Raw genomic sequence first — 14,318 nt, 5'->3', positions numbered from 1 at the left:
TTGACCTAGCACAGCAGTCCTTGCAGTGTTTTGATTTGCTGATCATGATTAACTTTAGCGCAGGCAGTAGGAAATACGTTTAATTCATGTGGTAGATGCTTTTGACTGGTCTCAAATGGTGGATTTACATCTGCAAACTATCAGCTATTGGTTGTGTAACCGGGGTCCCAATTATCTCACTTTGTTATACATCATTATTGTTTGACGCTTCAAATTACACACTGGGAACAACACAGCAGAAAAAGAGGTGTGGGTCATTTTTACATTAAAGTCCCATTCTGATAAACTTCACACGACCAAGGAACTCTCACAGGGTGATACAGAACTGTCATTGAAAAATAAACTTACTTAAAGAAATCAGATGTACAGTGAAATATAGTTACTTTATGTAATTTAAAGGTGGCTTTAAACAATGACTCAATGCAGTAGGAGACCTGCTTTTTAAGGTCTAGTTTTGTTTGATTTTAAAACATTACAATACATAAATTAAAAAGTGCAATGAGATATTATTGTATCTACAAATACCTGTGTAAATGTAAATGCTTAGTGTTGAGAGATATTTGTAGTTTGTATGGCAAATCTCACTTTCCAGAGAAGGCATTTCCGAGTTGAGTTGAATGAGTTGTTTCTCAGAGGTCAAATGAATGGGAATATTATCCTTACACCAGAATTGAAACAGGATCTGATCTAACTTGTTCTCCTGAGGACTCGAACGTCGCTCCGCCTACACAGGCGGCTCACGTGACTGACCGTCGCCCAGGTTGTGTCGAAAGCATCCTGGTTTTAGCAGTTAGCTACCCTCTGATAAAAAATATAAAGTGAGGATTTTAATATTTTTATTGGCGAATTATTAACGTGGCGTTGACAAAGACGACACGGACCTACCCTAACTGACCCTTTCCAGCGTGGTTTGATAGATATCAGAAGAAGCCAGCTGACATTGCTAACTAAACATTAGCGTAAGCTAACGTCCAAACTTGGGACGGGCAAAAGCAGCAATTTGTTAGCTAGCTGCTAGCCTGCCAAATTACTACGGCCATCCTAGTTAGACAGGTAACATATCTTGTTATTGTAGCAATTATGCTAACTAACTAGCGACGGAGGTGTTTACGCACCGACCAACAGGTAATTTTTACCAGCCTTTCTGTAAAACTGGCGTTAACGTTATTCCTAAATAACGTGAGCTAACTTATGAATAATGACTTATGTGAAGCAGCTAATGCTAACGCTAGCCACTTAAACTTCATTGTAACTAACATATTCAATTACCGTTGTGATCATATTTTTCATTGCTAATAGTGAAATAAAGCAGCCAGTAAGAGGTTGTTATTCTAAAGCTTCTCGTCTGTGTTTTATACTAGATTTCATCCAATCACACGGGATAAATAATGCAAAACATTAGGATGTTGAACGCTTGGGGATTAACATTTGGACAGCAGTATTGTCTAGAAAACACAGCTGTCCGGTCATTTCGGTAATCCCCGTTTTCTTCGTAATGCAGCTACAATAGATGTTTGTAATTGCTGAACGATAAGTTTAACGTCCTGTATATACCAAGACACATTTAACTACCAAGTGTACCTTTAACAGTCTGTATAGGCTATATTATACCCTGTTTCAAGTTATGTCTGGGGACGCATCTGACAGTAGTGATGACTCCGACACAAAAACAAATGAAAAGGCCTGCACGGTCAAGCATCAAATCACCAATGGTAAGTCAAGTTTGTAATCAACACGTAATACACGCTATGTAACCCAACCTATAGAAACCCCAACACACTGTAGTTAATTCCATAATTCAATTTATTCAACATTAATGTAATACATATTCTTTTTATATTGTGGATTTGTTGACAGTTTATTCAACTCTGCAGAGTTAGAAATGAATACACTACACTTAATATCATCTGATAATGGTAATCTTATGGTAATGTTTGATTGACTTGCATGATACTGTAAGTTGTTTCTAACTATGCTTGCTTCTCTGTTTGATTGGGTTAATACAAAAAATCATATTATCAATTAAAATACTTAATGTCAGTCATTACTTAGTACTTTATGGTGTTACACACCATCATGGTTTCAGAGTATCACTGTCAGACCAGAGGAGAGGCGAAATTTAAAAATGGTTGTTGGCTTATAGTTTGCAAATGGACATTTGTATCCCAGATAGATGCAAATCTGCAAAGAAAGAAAACATTTTATAAATCATTTTAGGATACAGCCATTACAAATTAAATACATCTTCAACACACTGAATCATTATTTCAAATTAATGTGTTTCTTCTTCTTCTTGTTGTTCTTGTTCTTCTTCTTGTTCTTCTTCTTGTTCTTCTTCTTCTTCTTCTCATTATATCTTTGCCATTTACATGTTATTTTTGTCCACTTCTGAATGTCACAACCAGGAATTACTTTGTGTTAAACTCATTCCCTCACAAAGTCAAAGTCCACTTTATTGTCAAAGTTTCCACATGTGTTATACATACAGAAAATTGAAATACCGTTTCTGGCAGTCCCACAGTGCAAATATAAACAAGAACATATAACATAAAAAGATAAGAGCGTAGAAAAAAAATGTGGGAGTAAAAAAGGGGTATACAAACAAATCTAAGTAATATATACATATATTAGACACAATCAACAGAGTTTGACAGTAGTGCAAGTAGGTCTTTTTAAACATGGTACTTCTTAAGAATATGGGTCTTTTGGCATATTTTTAGAGATCCTAATGCTTTTTTTTTTTTTTTTTAAATGTGTCTGCTTGTCCCTGTTTTTAAACCACAATGTACTGTATGTGGTTGCAGGCTACAGAGGTATAAAGAGTGTATGTTTTAATCTTAGTATTTTCTTTCTGCCATTAGCCAACCTCACAGGTCACACTGAGAAAGTCGGCATGGAGAACTTTGAGCTGCTCAAAGTTTTGGGCACTGGAGGTAAGTGTCTAAATGAAGCATTAAAAATAGATGCAGTAACCGAGTTAAAACTTTGGTAGATGTACGCAAAGCAGACATCATTTATTTTCGTGCTGTGGATAATTATATTAGGTAAAATTAAAAGTTTTAATAGATTTTTTTGGTAGCTTGTATGAAAAACATCCCTAATGACTTGATGCTCTGGTAAAACTTTTTTTAACATTCATATCCTGCTATGGGAATTGCAAATCATCAAGACCGCATAGGATTTATCAGTGTGTTCAAAGGTAGGCTGTCAATGTCTACGCTTTAAATGTCATGCACAATAAATCCCAATGAGAAAAGTGAAACGCTGTTTTAATCAACAAAACAACACCTGAATAAAGTTAATGTGCAGGAATGCTTATGAATATATTCCAGTTCAGTCTCCTTTTTTTACTACAAGTTATTTGAATGCCTTACTGATGTATTTCCTTGTCTTTGTCTAGCTTATGGAAAAGTGTTTTTGGTCAGAAAGAACACCGGCCACGATGTGGGCCAGCTATATGCAATGAAGGTAAGACAATTACTCTAAACTGATTCACCTAATTAGGATCACAAAACAATTCCTTCTGAGATACAACTTTAAAATACTATTCAAGGAGGGAGAAACTATTTATTTTATTGTAAATCAATGACTGCTTTTGCTTTTCCACACACTGTATTGTGTATTGTATAGTGACTACTTGCACAGCTCATGATGATTTGACATGTGAACTTGATTTTGATCACTACCGTTAGGTGTTAAAGAAAGCAGCTATTGTTCAAAAGGCAAAGACCACAGAGCATACTCGCACCGAGAGGCAGGTGCTGGAGCACATACGCCAGTCTCCCTTCCTGGTCACGCTCCACTATGCCTTTCAGACGCAGAGCAAACTACACCTCATCCTGGGTGAGTGAGTGATGACACACACTGCAGCCATACATGAAGAACTCCTGATCGTCAGTCTTGAAGTGCTGAATAGATGTTCTTTTCATGTTTCGGTCTACTGTTTGTCTGTTTGTTGGCATCATTTATGCTTGGGTAAGTTTCGTAAATTGTCTATTTAAGCTCCCTGTGTATTTGCATGTGTGTTTGGGTACAGACTATGTGAGCGGCGGGGAGATGTTCACACATTTATACCAGCGGGACCACTTTCCTGAGGAGGCCGTGCAGATTTATATTGGGGAAATAATCCTGGCTCTGGAGCACCTGCACAAGGTGGGTGTTTCTCCTCACCGGCTCTGTGATTTTAATCTACATTTATAGATTTTAGTAGTTTTTAAATACAAAGATTCAGAAAAAAGACAAAGCACACTTACAGAGACACCAACTTATTCTATTATAATTTGTGAAGCCTTACGAATTAACAAACTGTTTTACTGTAATTACACAAATTTAGCAGAAATTCACATTATCTTTCAAGTCCCATTTTTGGTGGTCTTTTATCAATGAGTCGGTAGACACCAACTCCCTGACTTTTTACAAGATTTTCCATAACTCTCTGTCATTTGGAGCTGGATAAAAGGGATGTAGTTTACTTTGAGAACTTTATGAGCATGTTCACTGTTTTTAAATATTAACAGCAGTCCGTAGCTTTCTAAGTTGTGACCTTGATGCTAGACAGTTCAGCATTTAAATAAATAAAAACCTTGAGATTGCAAAACACTGAGATAGTAGATTGTTGACTTTTATGAGTTGTACCTTTTTTAGATAGCTTCAAATAAAGCAATCTAAACAAAAGCATCTTTACTGACTAGTATCCTCATTTTGAATTACAGAATTGGGAAATGCGGCAATTACTAACAATAACCCGTTGATAATAGCTCATACTGTTTTGTTGTTTGTAAAAAAGTTTACTATGTTCTCCTGTGACTGTCAACTACATTAGGTGATTAATTGTTTGACTGTGTTTGTTGTTCAGCTTGGGATTGTGTACCGAGACATCAAATTGGAAAACATTCTGCTAGACAGTGAAGGGCATGTGGTGTTGACAGACTTCGGGCTCAGCAAGGAGTTTCTGGAAGAAGAGGTACGTAAACATCATACCAGAACCTAAACATGTGAACAGTGATACATGGAACGTAAAACATCTGTTCAAGCAATTATCACAATATTTGATTTATATAAGACTTGTTTTTGTGGTGATACTCTATCTTCCATTGCTCCTCTGTACAGAAGGGAAGGACATACTCTTTCTGTGGCACCATTGAGTACATGGCGCCTGAAATCATCAGGGGGAAATCTGGGCATGGCAAGGTAAATAAATCATTGTGTGTCTTGTTCATGTTGTTTTGGGCACGTCAAAGAAGTAACAGTTTAGTAATTGTTCCATTGAGATCCACATGACTTGCACATTTAGCAGTAGAAATATATGCAATTAAAGAGGCCCTATTATGCTCATTTTTAGGCTTCTTAATAGTGTATAGTGCCTCCACTGTGACATGTTTGCATCTCATGCTGCCTGTGCTGCAGCCCTTCTTTTCACCCTCTGTCTGAAACCAGAACCCAGTCTGCTCTGATGGGTTAGCTCTGTTGGGATTGGTCAATCGCTTAGAGATGTCCCGCCCCTTAGCCTATCATGTACAATGTGTTGGATTGCCTACAAATAGAAGCAGAGTAGCTACATAGGGATGTCAACATGTTGCAGAAGTAAACAAAGGAGTTCAATAGGGTGAACTTTAGCAATTGTAGCCTTTGCCAACCATTTACATGCACCAAAACCTATATAACACACCAGAGGAAAGGGAAAACCCCCAACGCATAATAGAGCCTATTCAAAGATGAAAAGCCTGATGATGAGTCATGAAAACGTTGGTGCATTTGCAAGGCAATGATAAATTGTCAAACACTCAAGGGTAAGATTAACTTTTGTGGTTGAAGGCAGTCAGTATCATAACAGACAACCCAGGTTCCACTGAATAAATACACAATGGTTCTCTTCTCTGCCCTTATTTCACCCTATTTTCATTATTTAAAACATTTGAAACTGTTTTCTCTTTCAGTCAGTGGATTGGTGGAGCCTTGGGATCCTGATGTTTGAGCTTCTGACAGGTGCTTCACCTTTTACCTTGGAGGGAGAGAGGAACTCTCAGAGTGAGGTGTCAAAGTGAGTGCTTCATCTCCATAAAACATGTTTTAAATGATCAACCTTCCTAGCACCAATTTCCTATGCATATTTGTATAGGTAGTTGACATTTAAAAACTTGAATTCTCAAAGCTAATCCTGAATTGCTTGTCTCGTATCTTAACAAAATGGTAATTATTTTATTTCCCTGTCCCTATTTTCCACCCTTAATCTGTCAGACGTATTTTGCGCTGTGACCCACCGTTCCCCTCTATGATCGGACCAATCGCTCAGGACCTGCTGAGGAAGTTGTTGGTGAAGGATCCTCACAGGAGGCTGGGCTCTGGACCAAGGGGGTCTGAAGACATCAAAGCACATACCTTCTTCAAGGTCCCACCCACCGCCCACTGTTTCTCGTATATCTCCCTCTCCCTGTCACCTCTTCTCATTCCTCCCTTATTCTCCTCATCTGCGCTTTCTTTCCTAACAGGGACTCAACTGGGCTGACCTAGCACAAAAGAAGTTGCCAAGTCCATTCAAGCCTGAGCTGAAGAGTGAACTGGACGTGGGGAACTTTGCTGAGGAGTTCACTGGGATGGATCCCGTCTACTCTCCAGCAAGCACGCCGCCAAGCACTGATCGCCTATTCCAGGTCAGTCCTTAATTTCCCCCAATTAAATGCATATCAATTTATATCTTTTTTTTTTTAACGTTTGTGAATTTTTTCTTTGATATTCCGTCTCTCACTGTGAAAATAAACCTACTATCAAAATTACAAGGCAAAAGCAAAAGGGTTACATTAACTTTGTTATCAGTACAAAGTGTCTTCAAAAATGTGCCATACATCATGAAGGTGGTCATATGTCAGCAACATATAACAATCTGATGGAAATTATTAAAGCAGCATTAGACAACAACAGCAAACACTATGATTTACATTATTCCAAACCACAAGGTCAAGTACTAGAACTGCAAATGTAAAATTGGTTGAGTTCAAATGTTTCTCTCTTTCTCTCAAAGCTGATTTTACAAAGTTTACTACTTGGTTATACACCTAACATTGCTTCTCTGTCATTTCAGGGTTACTCTTTTATTGCTCCCTCCATCCTGTTCAACAAGAATGCGGTGATGGGAGACTTTGTGCAATCCCATATTGGTGCGGATCGTCCAGCTTCAGCCTCTGTCCAACGCAGTGCCATGTTAGAGGTGCGTCACTTAAACCTGTGGTTCTTATCGTTAAAAGACATTTTGGGTTATGGTTTAAAGGATTTAGCAATCGTGGTTGTTCTTTGCACTGCTATAGAAAAGCCGATGTGTAAAACCTCTGCATCTATACTTGATCCTTATTTCACACTGTGTTTTTGTCATGTTTTCTTAACGTTGAGGCAATCTGGAAGAAATGTAACAAGTATCAGGTGCTTTTACAGTGTTATGTCTCTGTTTCGGACTGGATAATCAGCTTTTTAGCAAGTCATCTTTGTACCGCTTTATTTAAATAACCCAAAATGTGTCACAGTTTGGTATAGAATAGAAAACCCAAAATGTCAGTATAAATGCAATTTATGAATCATAATTTTATACAAAACCCTTTTCAATTACACTTCCCAGGTCTTGTAAACACTGCTATTGCACAAATGAAAGAAACAAACCGAGCACTTAAATAGTTCACTGTGACTCATAACATCCCTTCTTTGTTCAGGAATCCCACTTCTTTCAGCACTATGAGCTGTGTCTCCATGGACCCCCCCTGGGTGAGGGTAGCTTCTCTGTTTGCAGGAAATGCCGACACAAGCAAAGCGGACACGAGTACGCGGTCAAGATCGTCAGCCGCAGGTGAGTGGAGATGTGATGCTGTTGCACCCTCTTAGTTACTGCTTAGAGTTTGCGTCTGTAACTTTATCTTACAGTAAGGATGTACAAGCTGACCGTTTGAGTCTGATAATTTATGTTACTGTGTTAGGATGGAGGCAAACACCCAGCGGGAGGTCGCTGCTTTGCGGCAATGTGAGAGTCACCCAAACATCGTCAAGCTGCAAGAGGTCTACACTGATCAGGTACAGAGGAGGAAACCAATGACATGATATAACATGACTCAGTGAATATATATAGGTTACTCATATACTGTATGTGATCTGCAAAACAAACTAATTGCGATGATTTTGACTGATATTGCAATTGTAATATGATTCATGATATTAGAGGGAATGATAGCTTTTAAAACATTTTAACAGTTTCATTGAAAACCATATAAACAAGACCCTATTCTGCTTTTTACCTTTTCCCTGTATTGTTATATTGGTTTTTGGGCATGTAAATGGTCTGCAAAACCCAAAGTTCCCACCAGAGGGAGTTTCTCTCCCACACCCCACTCCCTGCCTGAAACACCTTCATTGGATTTCTTTGTTTACTTCAGTAACATAGTGACATCACTACGTTACCATTGCATTTCTATTGGCTAACACTTATATGTGATATTCAAAGGGGTGGGAAATTCCTAACTGTTGACCACACATACGAGAGCTGGCCAGCTTCCCAATCAGAGCAGACTGGGCTCTGGTTTCAGACTGAGGGTGAAAAGAGGTGCTGCAGCACAGGCAGCATGAGAAAAATAAAGAGCTTTTTGAACATTAAAGCATGGAGACATGTCCCAGTTGAGAAACAAAATACAAATATGAACCTGAACAAGTGCATATATAAAACCTATTTAATTTAATTCAGATATTTTCACATCATTAAAGTCCAAATGGCAATTTTGAAAAAGTTTTCCTACATTTTGTGGTCCTTCTGTATGCACTTTAAATGATGGAAAGCACTGTGCAACAACAAAAGCATTGTATGAATTCTTTCTTTCTCTTCTTTCTCAGTACCACACATATTTAGTGATGGAGCTTCTGCGAGGGGGGGAGCTGCTGGAAAGGATCAAGAGGAAGAAACTCTTTGGAGAGGCGGAGGCCAGTCAGCTGCTACAGAGCCTGGTCTCAGCTGTCAGCTTCATGCACGAGGCCGGAGTTGTGCACAGAGACCTCAAACCAGAGGTGGGCTGGACTTTGATAAATTGATCAATTCCAAAATATTCAGTCTGAATTCTCCGGTATCACATTATATCTTGAGTAAAAAAACATTTCAGTAATTAAAATGTAAACGTTTCCAGAGAAGTAAGATATTAGAAAGGAAGCCATGGCGTGTGGGATTATTGGCCAGGGTAATGTGGTGAGAGAGAGGATTAGTAAGCTTGAGAACAGAGTGAAGTTTAATTCTCTCAGTATTTTTTTCCTCTATGAACTGCATGTGTTCTTTGTGCCCCGAGGATGTCTCTCGTTAACTGTCTAAATACAGAGTTCTAGTTTGATATGTGGAGACGTATGCATGTTGCTTTTTTTGGTAGCATCAATTGCACATTAAATCGAGGCGAACACAGTGGACAGCAGTGCATAATGTCTCTACTGCGGTGCAGCACTTTCCAAAATGAAGGCTGCAGATTTATCGCACACCCATGCTTCAGATGGCTTTGGGATTTAATTAACTGAAGGGGAGAGGCTTTCGTATAGTATAAAGCATCTGTGAATGACAGATAGTGGTAGGAATCACCCATTAACTTTTAGCTCCGCGCAGAGTGTTTTACGGAGATGCCTGTCGCTAACGCATAAACTTTTATTTTTGATGCCAATCTAAATACATTTACAGGCTACAGGGTGTTTAATTAAAACTGTTTATCTGCATTATTCCATAATTGCTTCACATTTCTTCTGAAGTGTTGAGTTTGCTGGCAGAATCACCAAATGATGAGTCTCTGTCAGATGGGTGATGTTTAAAGAGCTGTTGTCCTACGGCATCTAAACTCCTTGTCACCAATTAATTATGCGTTGCCTCGTTTGAATGAAACCCCCATCTGTTTGCCCTCTACTCACACCTTTCACCATATGTGTTGCACTGGGCATGAAAATACCAAACAGAACGCCAAGCAATGCAAACAGTAAGTTTAGGAACATACCAACATTCAGTATTTAGTGCTAGTACTAGGATTTACTCTTAGTATTTATCAGTTTTTGCTTGTTAAAAAGAGAAAAATACGAGGTGGTGATCATAGAACTCAATCTGTTTCCCTTGCAGAACGTGTTGTTTGCGGATGAGGGGGAGGACTCCGTGCTGAAGGTAATAGATTTTGGATTTGCCCGTCTGTGCCCTGCAGGCAGCGCCCCCCTGCAGACCCCCTGCTTCACGCTGCAGTACGCTGCTCCTGAACTTTTTGAGAGTGCAGGATACGACAAAGCCTGTGACCTCTGGAGTCTTGGGGTCATCCTGGTAATTGAAACCAAAAAATTGCTGATTCTTTCACATCAGTAAGGTTAACTGAAGTACTAATGACTCGCTTCGTGTGTTTTCTGCAGTACACCATGCTGTCAGGCCAGGTGCCTTTTCAGAGTGAGCAGCGGGGGATGACCTCATCATATGCGGCTGACATCATGCAAAAAATTAAGGAGGGTGATTTCTCATTGGAAGGGGAGGCCTGGAAGAGTGTGTCGGAGGATGCCAAAGAGCTTGTTAAAGGTATGTGATATAGTGAGTTGGTGACACATTTATTAGGGCCACATCACATCACTAAAGCAGTATGTGCTTTGTTGTAGCCTGCCTGTTAGATATTGTGATGGAGGTTTTGTAGGGCTCATAAGATTTGTTTCCATATTGGATTTGATATAAATCCATCCATCCATCCATCCATGAATAATGAATTCTTGAAAATGTAGGCCTACAGTACAATTGCATAGTTAATATAAAGTTCCCTATTGGCCTCCTTTGTTTACTTGGTTAACATAGTGACATTACTATGTAACACTTGCACTTCTATTAGTTAGCGCTCCAACTCATTGTACATGATAGGCTAGGGGGCGTGGCATCTCAAAGCGGTTGATAAATCACAACAGAGCCGGCCAGCTAACCAATCAAAGCAGACTGGGCTCTGGTTTCAGACAGAGGGTGAAAAGAGGTGCTGCAGCACAGGCAGTATGAGAAAAATAAAGAGCTTTTTGAACATTAAAGCATGGAGACATGTCACAGTAAAGACACAAAACACAAATATGAACCTGAAAATGCTCTACCCTACTGATTTTACTCCTGCCATGATGACCGTAAAAGACAAACCAGTATTAGATTTCATTCTGTGTGGTCTTTAAAAAGTCTGACACCTGCAGAGACACTGTCATATCTTCTTCTCTTGTCTTTTTACTTTATTAACTGTTTTGAACCATCCTCCATCCTTAAAGGCCTGCTGACTGTGGACCCGGAGATGCGTCTCAAACTCTCTGATCTGAAGGAGAACAGCTGGCTGCAGGGTGGAGCCTCCATGTCCACCACTCCTCTGTGCACTCCAGATGTGCTGGAGTCTAGTGGACCTACTGTCCGCACCTACGTAAACGCCACCTACAAGGTAAAAGCATTGTGTTGACAATTTATTAAAGTTTTTAAAATAGAAGATCGCCTGAACTGCATCTTACTGTTCTTTGTTTGTTTCGCTCCCTCCCTAGGCTTTCAACCGTGGCAAGAGAGAGGGCTTCTTTCTGAAAAGTGTTGACAATGCTCCCCTTGCAAAACGCAGAAAGCTTAAGATGACAAGTACAGGCGTGGAGACCCGGTGGAGTTCATCCTCTTCCTCCTCCTCATCTTCCACTTCCTCCTCTGCCTCTGCCTCGGCCTCTGCAACAGCATCGAAAGTACAGCCAAAGCAAACTGTGAGCCCAAAGCAAACTGTGAGCCCAAAGCAAACTGTGAGCCCAAAGCAGAGCTAGCCTAAATGGCAGGGGAGAGATCCGAGGGAAAATGAAGAGGTATGTGCTTATACTGGCTACACAAAATCCTCAGTGTCCAAAAAACATTCTGACAAACCAAAAGACTGGTTTGAGTAAGTGCAAAGTGTTCAATACAAAATTGAATTCCATGTTTTAACAGCAACTTCATTCATCATGCCATTTCCTCCCCAAAACAAGCTTTACTTCTCTGGATTGGGTGGAAAAGAAAGGAAGTTTGGCATCTTTAAGATTGCACAGTCATGTCTGGCCTTGAGAAAACTATTCTTAATCAGTATTCACTTACCATAATATGTTGATATTACACACTAAAAGTTAAATATGAGAAGTGTGTCTGTTTTCACTGTGGCTCAGAAACAGTGCCTGACCAAATAGGGATAAAGGGAAAAAGGAGCCATAAATGAGCAGAAGCCATATATACAGCAACACAGTGAAGATATCTATTGAGCCGCTGTGAGCACACACAAATGTGCACGAAAGCAAATGAAAATCCTTCCAGGAATTCACAGGCTTTATTCTCTGACTGTATTAAGTTGTTTTGAATGTTGCCACACATATGATTGGCAGAAATCTGGCCCCAATTGCTGTGCCACATATAGGCCCTTCGCTCTGTAAATATCCAAATTGTGTCCTCTTAGGCTATTTGCTAAGAATGTAAATGGTCCAAAAAAAGGCTAATTGGTGGAAGGACTGAGTGCAGATGGAAAAGAATATGATTTGTGTACACTATCAGACAATCTTTGTCTCTATTGGATGCAGTCAGTCGCCACAGATCTCATTGAACACATCGTGGGCCACATATCGTGATTGATGGCTCTAAAGAAGTATTTTCAAGCACTCACTTTAGCTTGAAAAGGTGGCAGTAAGTGTTCAGTCATGAAATCGTTCTTTCCTCATTACTTGCTGTAAATGACTCGCATGTTTCTGCCGTTCTGAACATTTCTAGCATGCTAATCTGTCGTGATGATAAACTGTGAGATCTATATTTTGGTAGCTCTGGCGTACTAAGGAACCCACAATGTTTTCTATGCTAACGATTGCAGCTTGAGTGTTTCACGTAAATCGGAGCAAAATCCCTTTATACTTTTTGTTCATCACCGGGCTTATGAATTTAAAAAAAGGTGTTACAGTTTTCCCCTACAGACCAGCACCATATGCAGCTATCAGAAATACGATTTGATTTGATACAGGGAATTTGTTACCCCTGAATCACGCTCAGCTTGTGCTCCATGGTTATTTTGACACATGGTTTTAAAACATTATATGGCTTTGAAGCACAAATAATGTTACAGAATGAGAATTAATTATGACTTTATTATGGTTCTGAGGAGACCATCCTGCATCTTCTGTACATACTCTTTCTTGATTTACAGCAACAACAAAAAAAATGTAATGATTTAAAATTTGAATGCTCTTAACGGTTTATTAGTTATCTGATGCAATGTTGTTGGCCTTTTTTTTTACATGTTGCAGTCAGTTGATCAATTAAAACACATTTCAGCTTTAAAGGTGCATCTGCTAATATTTATTACATGTAATTGATTTAATGCCGTGGTAATGGGATTGATAATTAAATTGGATATTGTTGTTTACCAGCTGTGTGTGTGAGTTTGTATGTGTGTCGATTTCATTCACAAAGAAGTTGCTAATTAGTGCAAATGAACATACATTGATACACAAGTGTAAATGAATGGTGCTGGGAGGTTAGTTGTACCAATGTCTCTGTACCAGATGAGCATTATTACAATTTACTGTATTATTTTCTTGTTGTTGCTTGCCGCCTTGGTCTGTTTAAAGGTAACTGGTTGTTTGTGTTTGACATTTTTACTTAAGAAACTGCTTTAATTGGTGTTTATATTCGGTTGTTGTAGTAAATGATACTTTTCTTTATTCCTCTTTCTTTTTCTGAGCTTTTCCATTTTACCGAGATGCACTGTCACTGATGTCGTAACTGGGAATTTGATCTTTTGCGCCAATGTTTTTGGGTTGGTGCAAAAATAAACATCACTTTTAAATACATGGTTGTGTGACTTTTTACTGATGTTTTTGGTCTGGTAATGTTTCTGATTATTAAAGTGAGACTTTGAATTATTGATACTAAGTGCAGGGAGTTTGACAATCTTCACATTTGACTGAAGCGTTCAAAAATCATAACTATTTCATAACGGAGCGAGGGAAAGTTTGGACTATTGGCACCACTTTTAGCATATTACACAGAGGAAAGGTAAGAAAAGGGCTTGAGTGGATTTTGTAGTGACAGTATGTTATAGCAAAGGCATAAGTGGATTAATTTCAACCTCTTTAACAGTGTTTAATTTCAAGCAAACAACTCCTCCAACCTGCTGATATTTCAGTTCCTACAGCACAGTGGAGCTGCTTAACTATCTTATATAATTACTGCAATAAATGATTACTTGGCCCACAAAATAGTCCTTTGTGTGGTAGTATCCCTACCTATGCTGCCTTAAGTGTCAACAAATACTTAAAATACCAAAACTATATCCAGTCATAAGCGATCT

At 39.1% G+C, this 14,318-nt stretch overlaps 1 protein-coding gene across 2 annotated transcripts; it reads left to right on the top strand.

Moving 5' to 3' along the window:
• The first annotated feature begins 601 nt into the window (after positions 1–601).
• Positions 602–13,816, top strand: rps6ka4 (ribosomal protein S6 kinase, polypeptide 4). 2 transcript variants are annotated; one of them, XM_063895875.1, is made up of 19 exons: positions 602–1,125; positions 1,591–1,712; positions 2,862–2,933; positions 3,401–3,468; positions 3,693–3,843; positions 4,037–4,152; positions 4,856–4,963; positions 5,110–5,190; positions 5,937–6,040; positions 6,238–6,388; positions 6,489–6,650; positions 7,079–7,204; positions 7,698–7,831; positions 7,959–8,052; positions 8,863–9,033; positions 10,109–10,300; positions 10,387–10,546; positions 11,260–11,423; positions 11,521–13,816. In XM_063895875.1, exons 2-19 carry the CDS (start codon positions 1,625–1,627, stop codon positions 11,779–11,781), a joined length of 2,403 nt encoding a protein of 800 aa, XP_063751945.1. In that variant the 5' UTR covers positions 602–1,125; positions 1,591–1,624; the 3' UTR covers positions 11,782–13,816. The 2 variants fall into 2 exon arrangements, with proteins under 2 accessions (XP_063751945.1, XP_063751944.1); XM_063895874.1 differs by having other exon boundaries at positions 1,362–1,712.
• Positions 13,817–14,318: the final 502 nt, after the last annotated feature.

The sequence above is a fragment of the Eleginops maclovinus genome, chromosome 11 (assembly GCF_036324505.1).
Source record: "Eleginops maclovinus isolate JMC-PN-2008 ecotype Puerto Natales chromosome 11, JC_Emac_rtc_rv5, whole genome shotgun sequence".
Taxonomy (NCBI): domain Eukaryota; kingdom Metazoa; phylum Chordata; class Actinopteri; order Perciformes; family Eleginopidae; genus Eleginops; species Eleginops maclovinus.
This window is presented reverse-complemented; position numbering and strand designations above follow the sequence as displayed.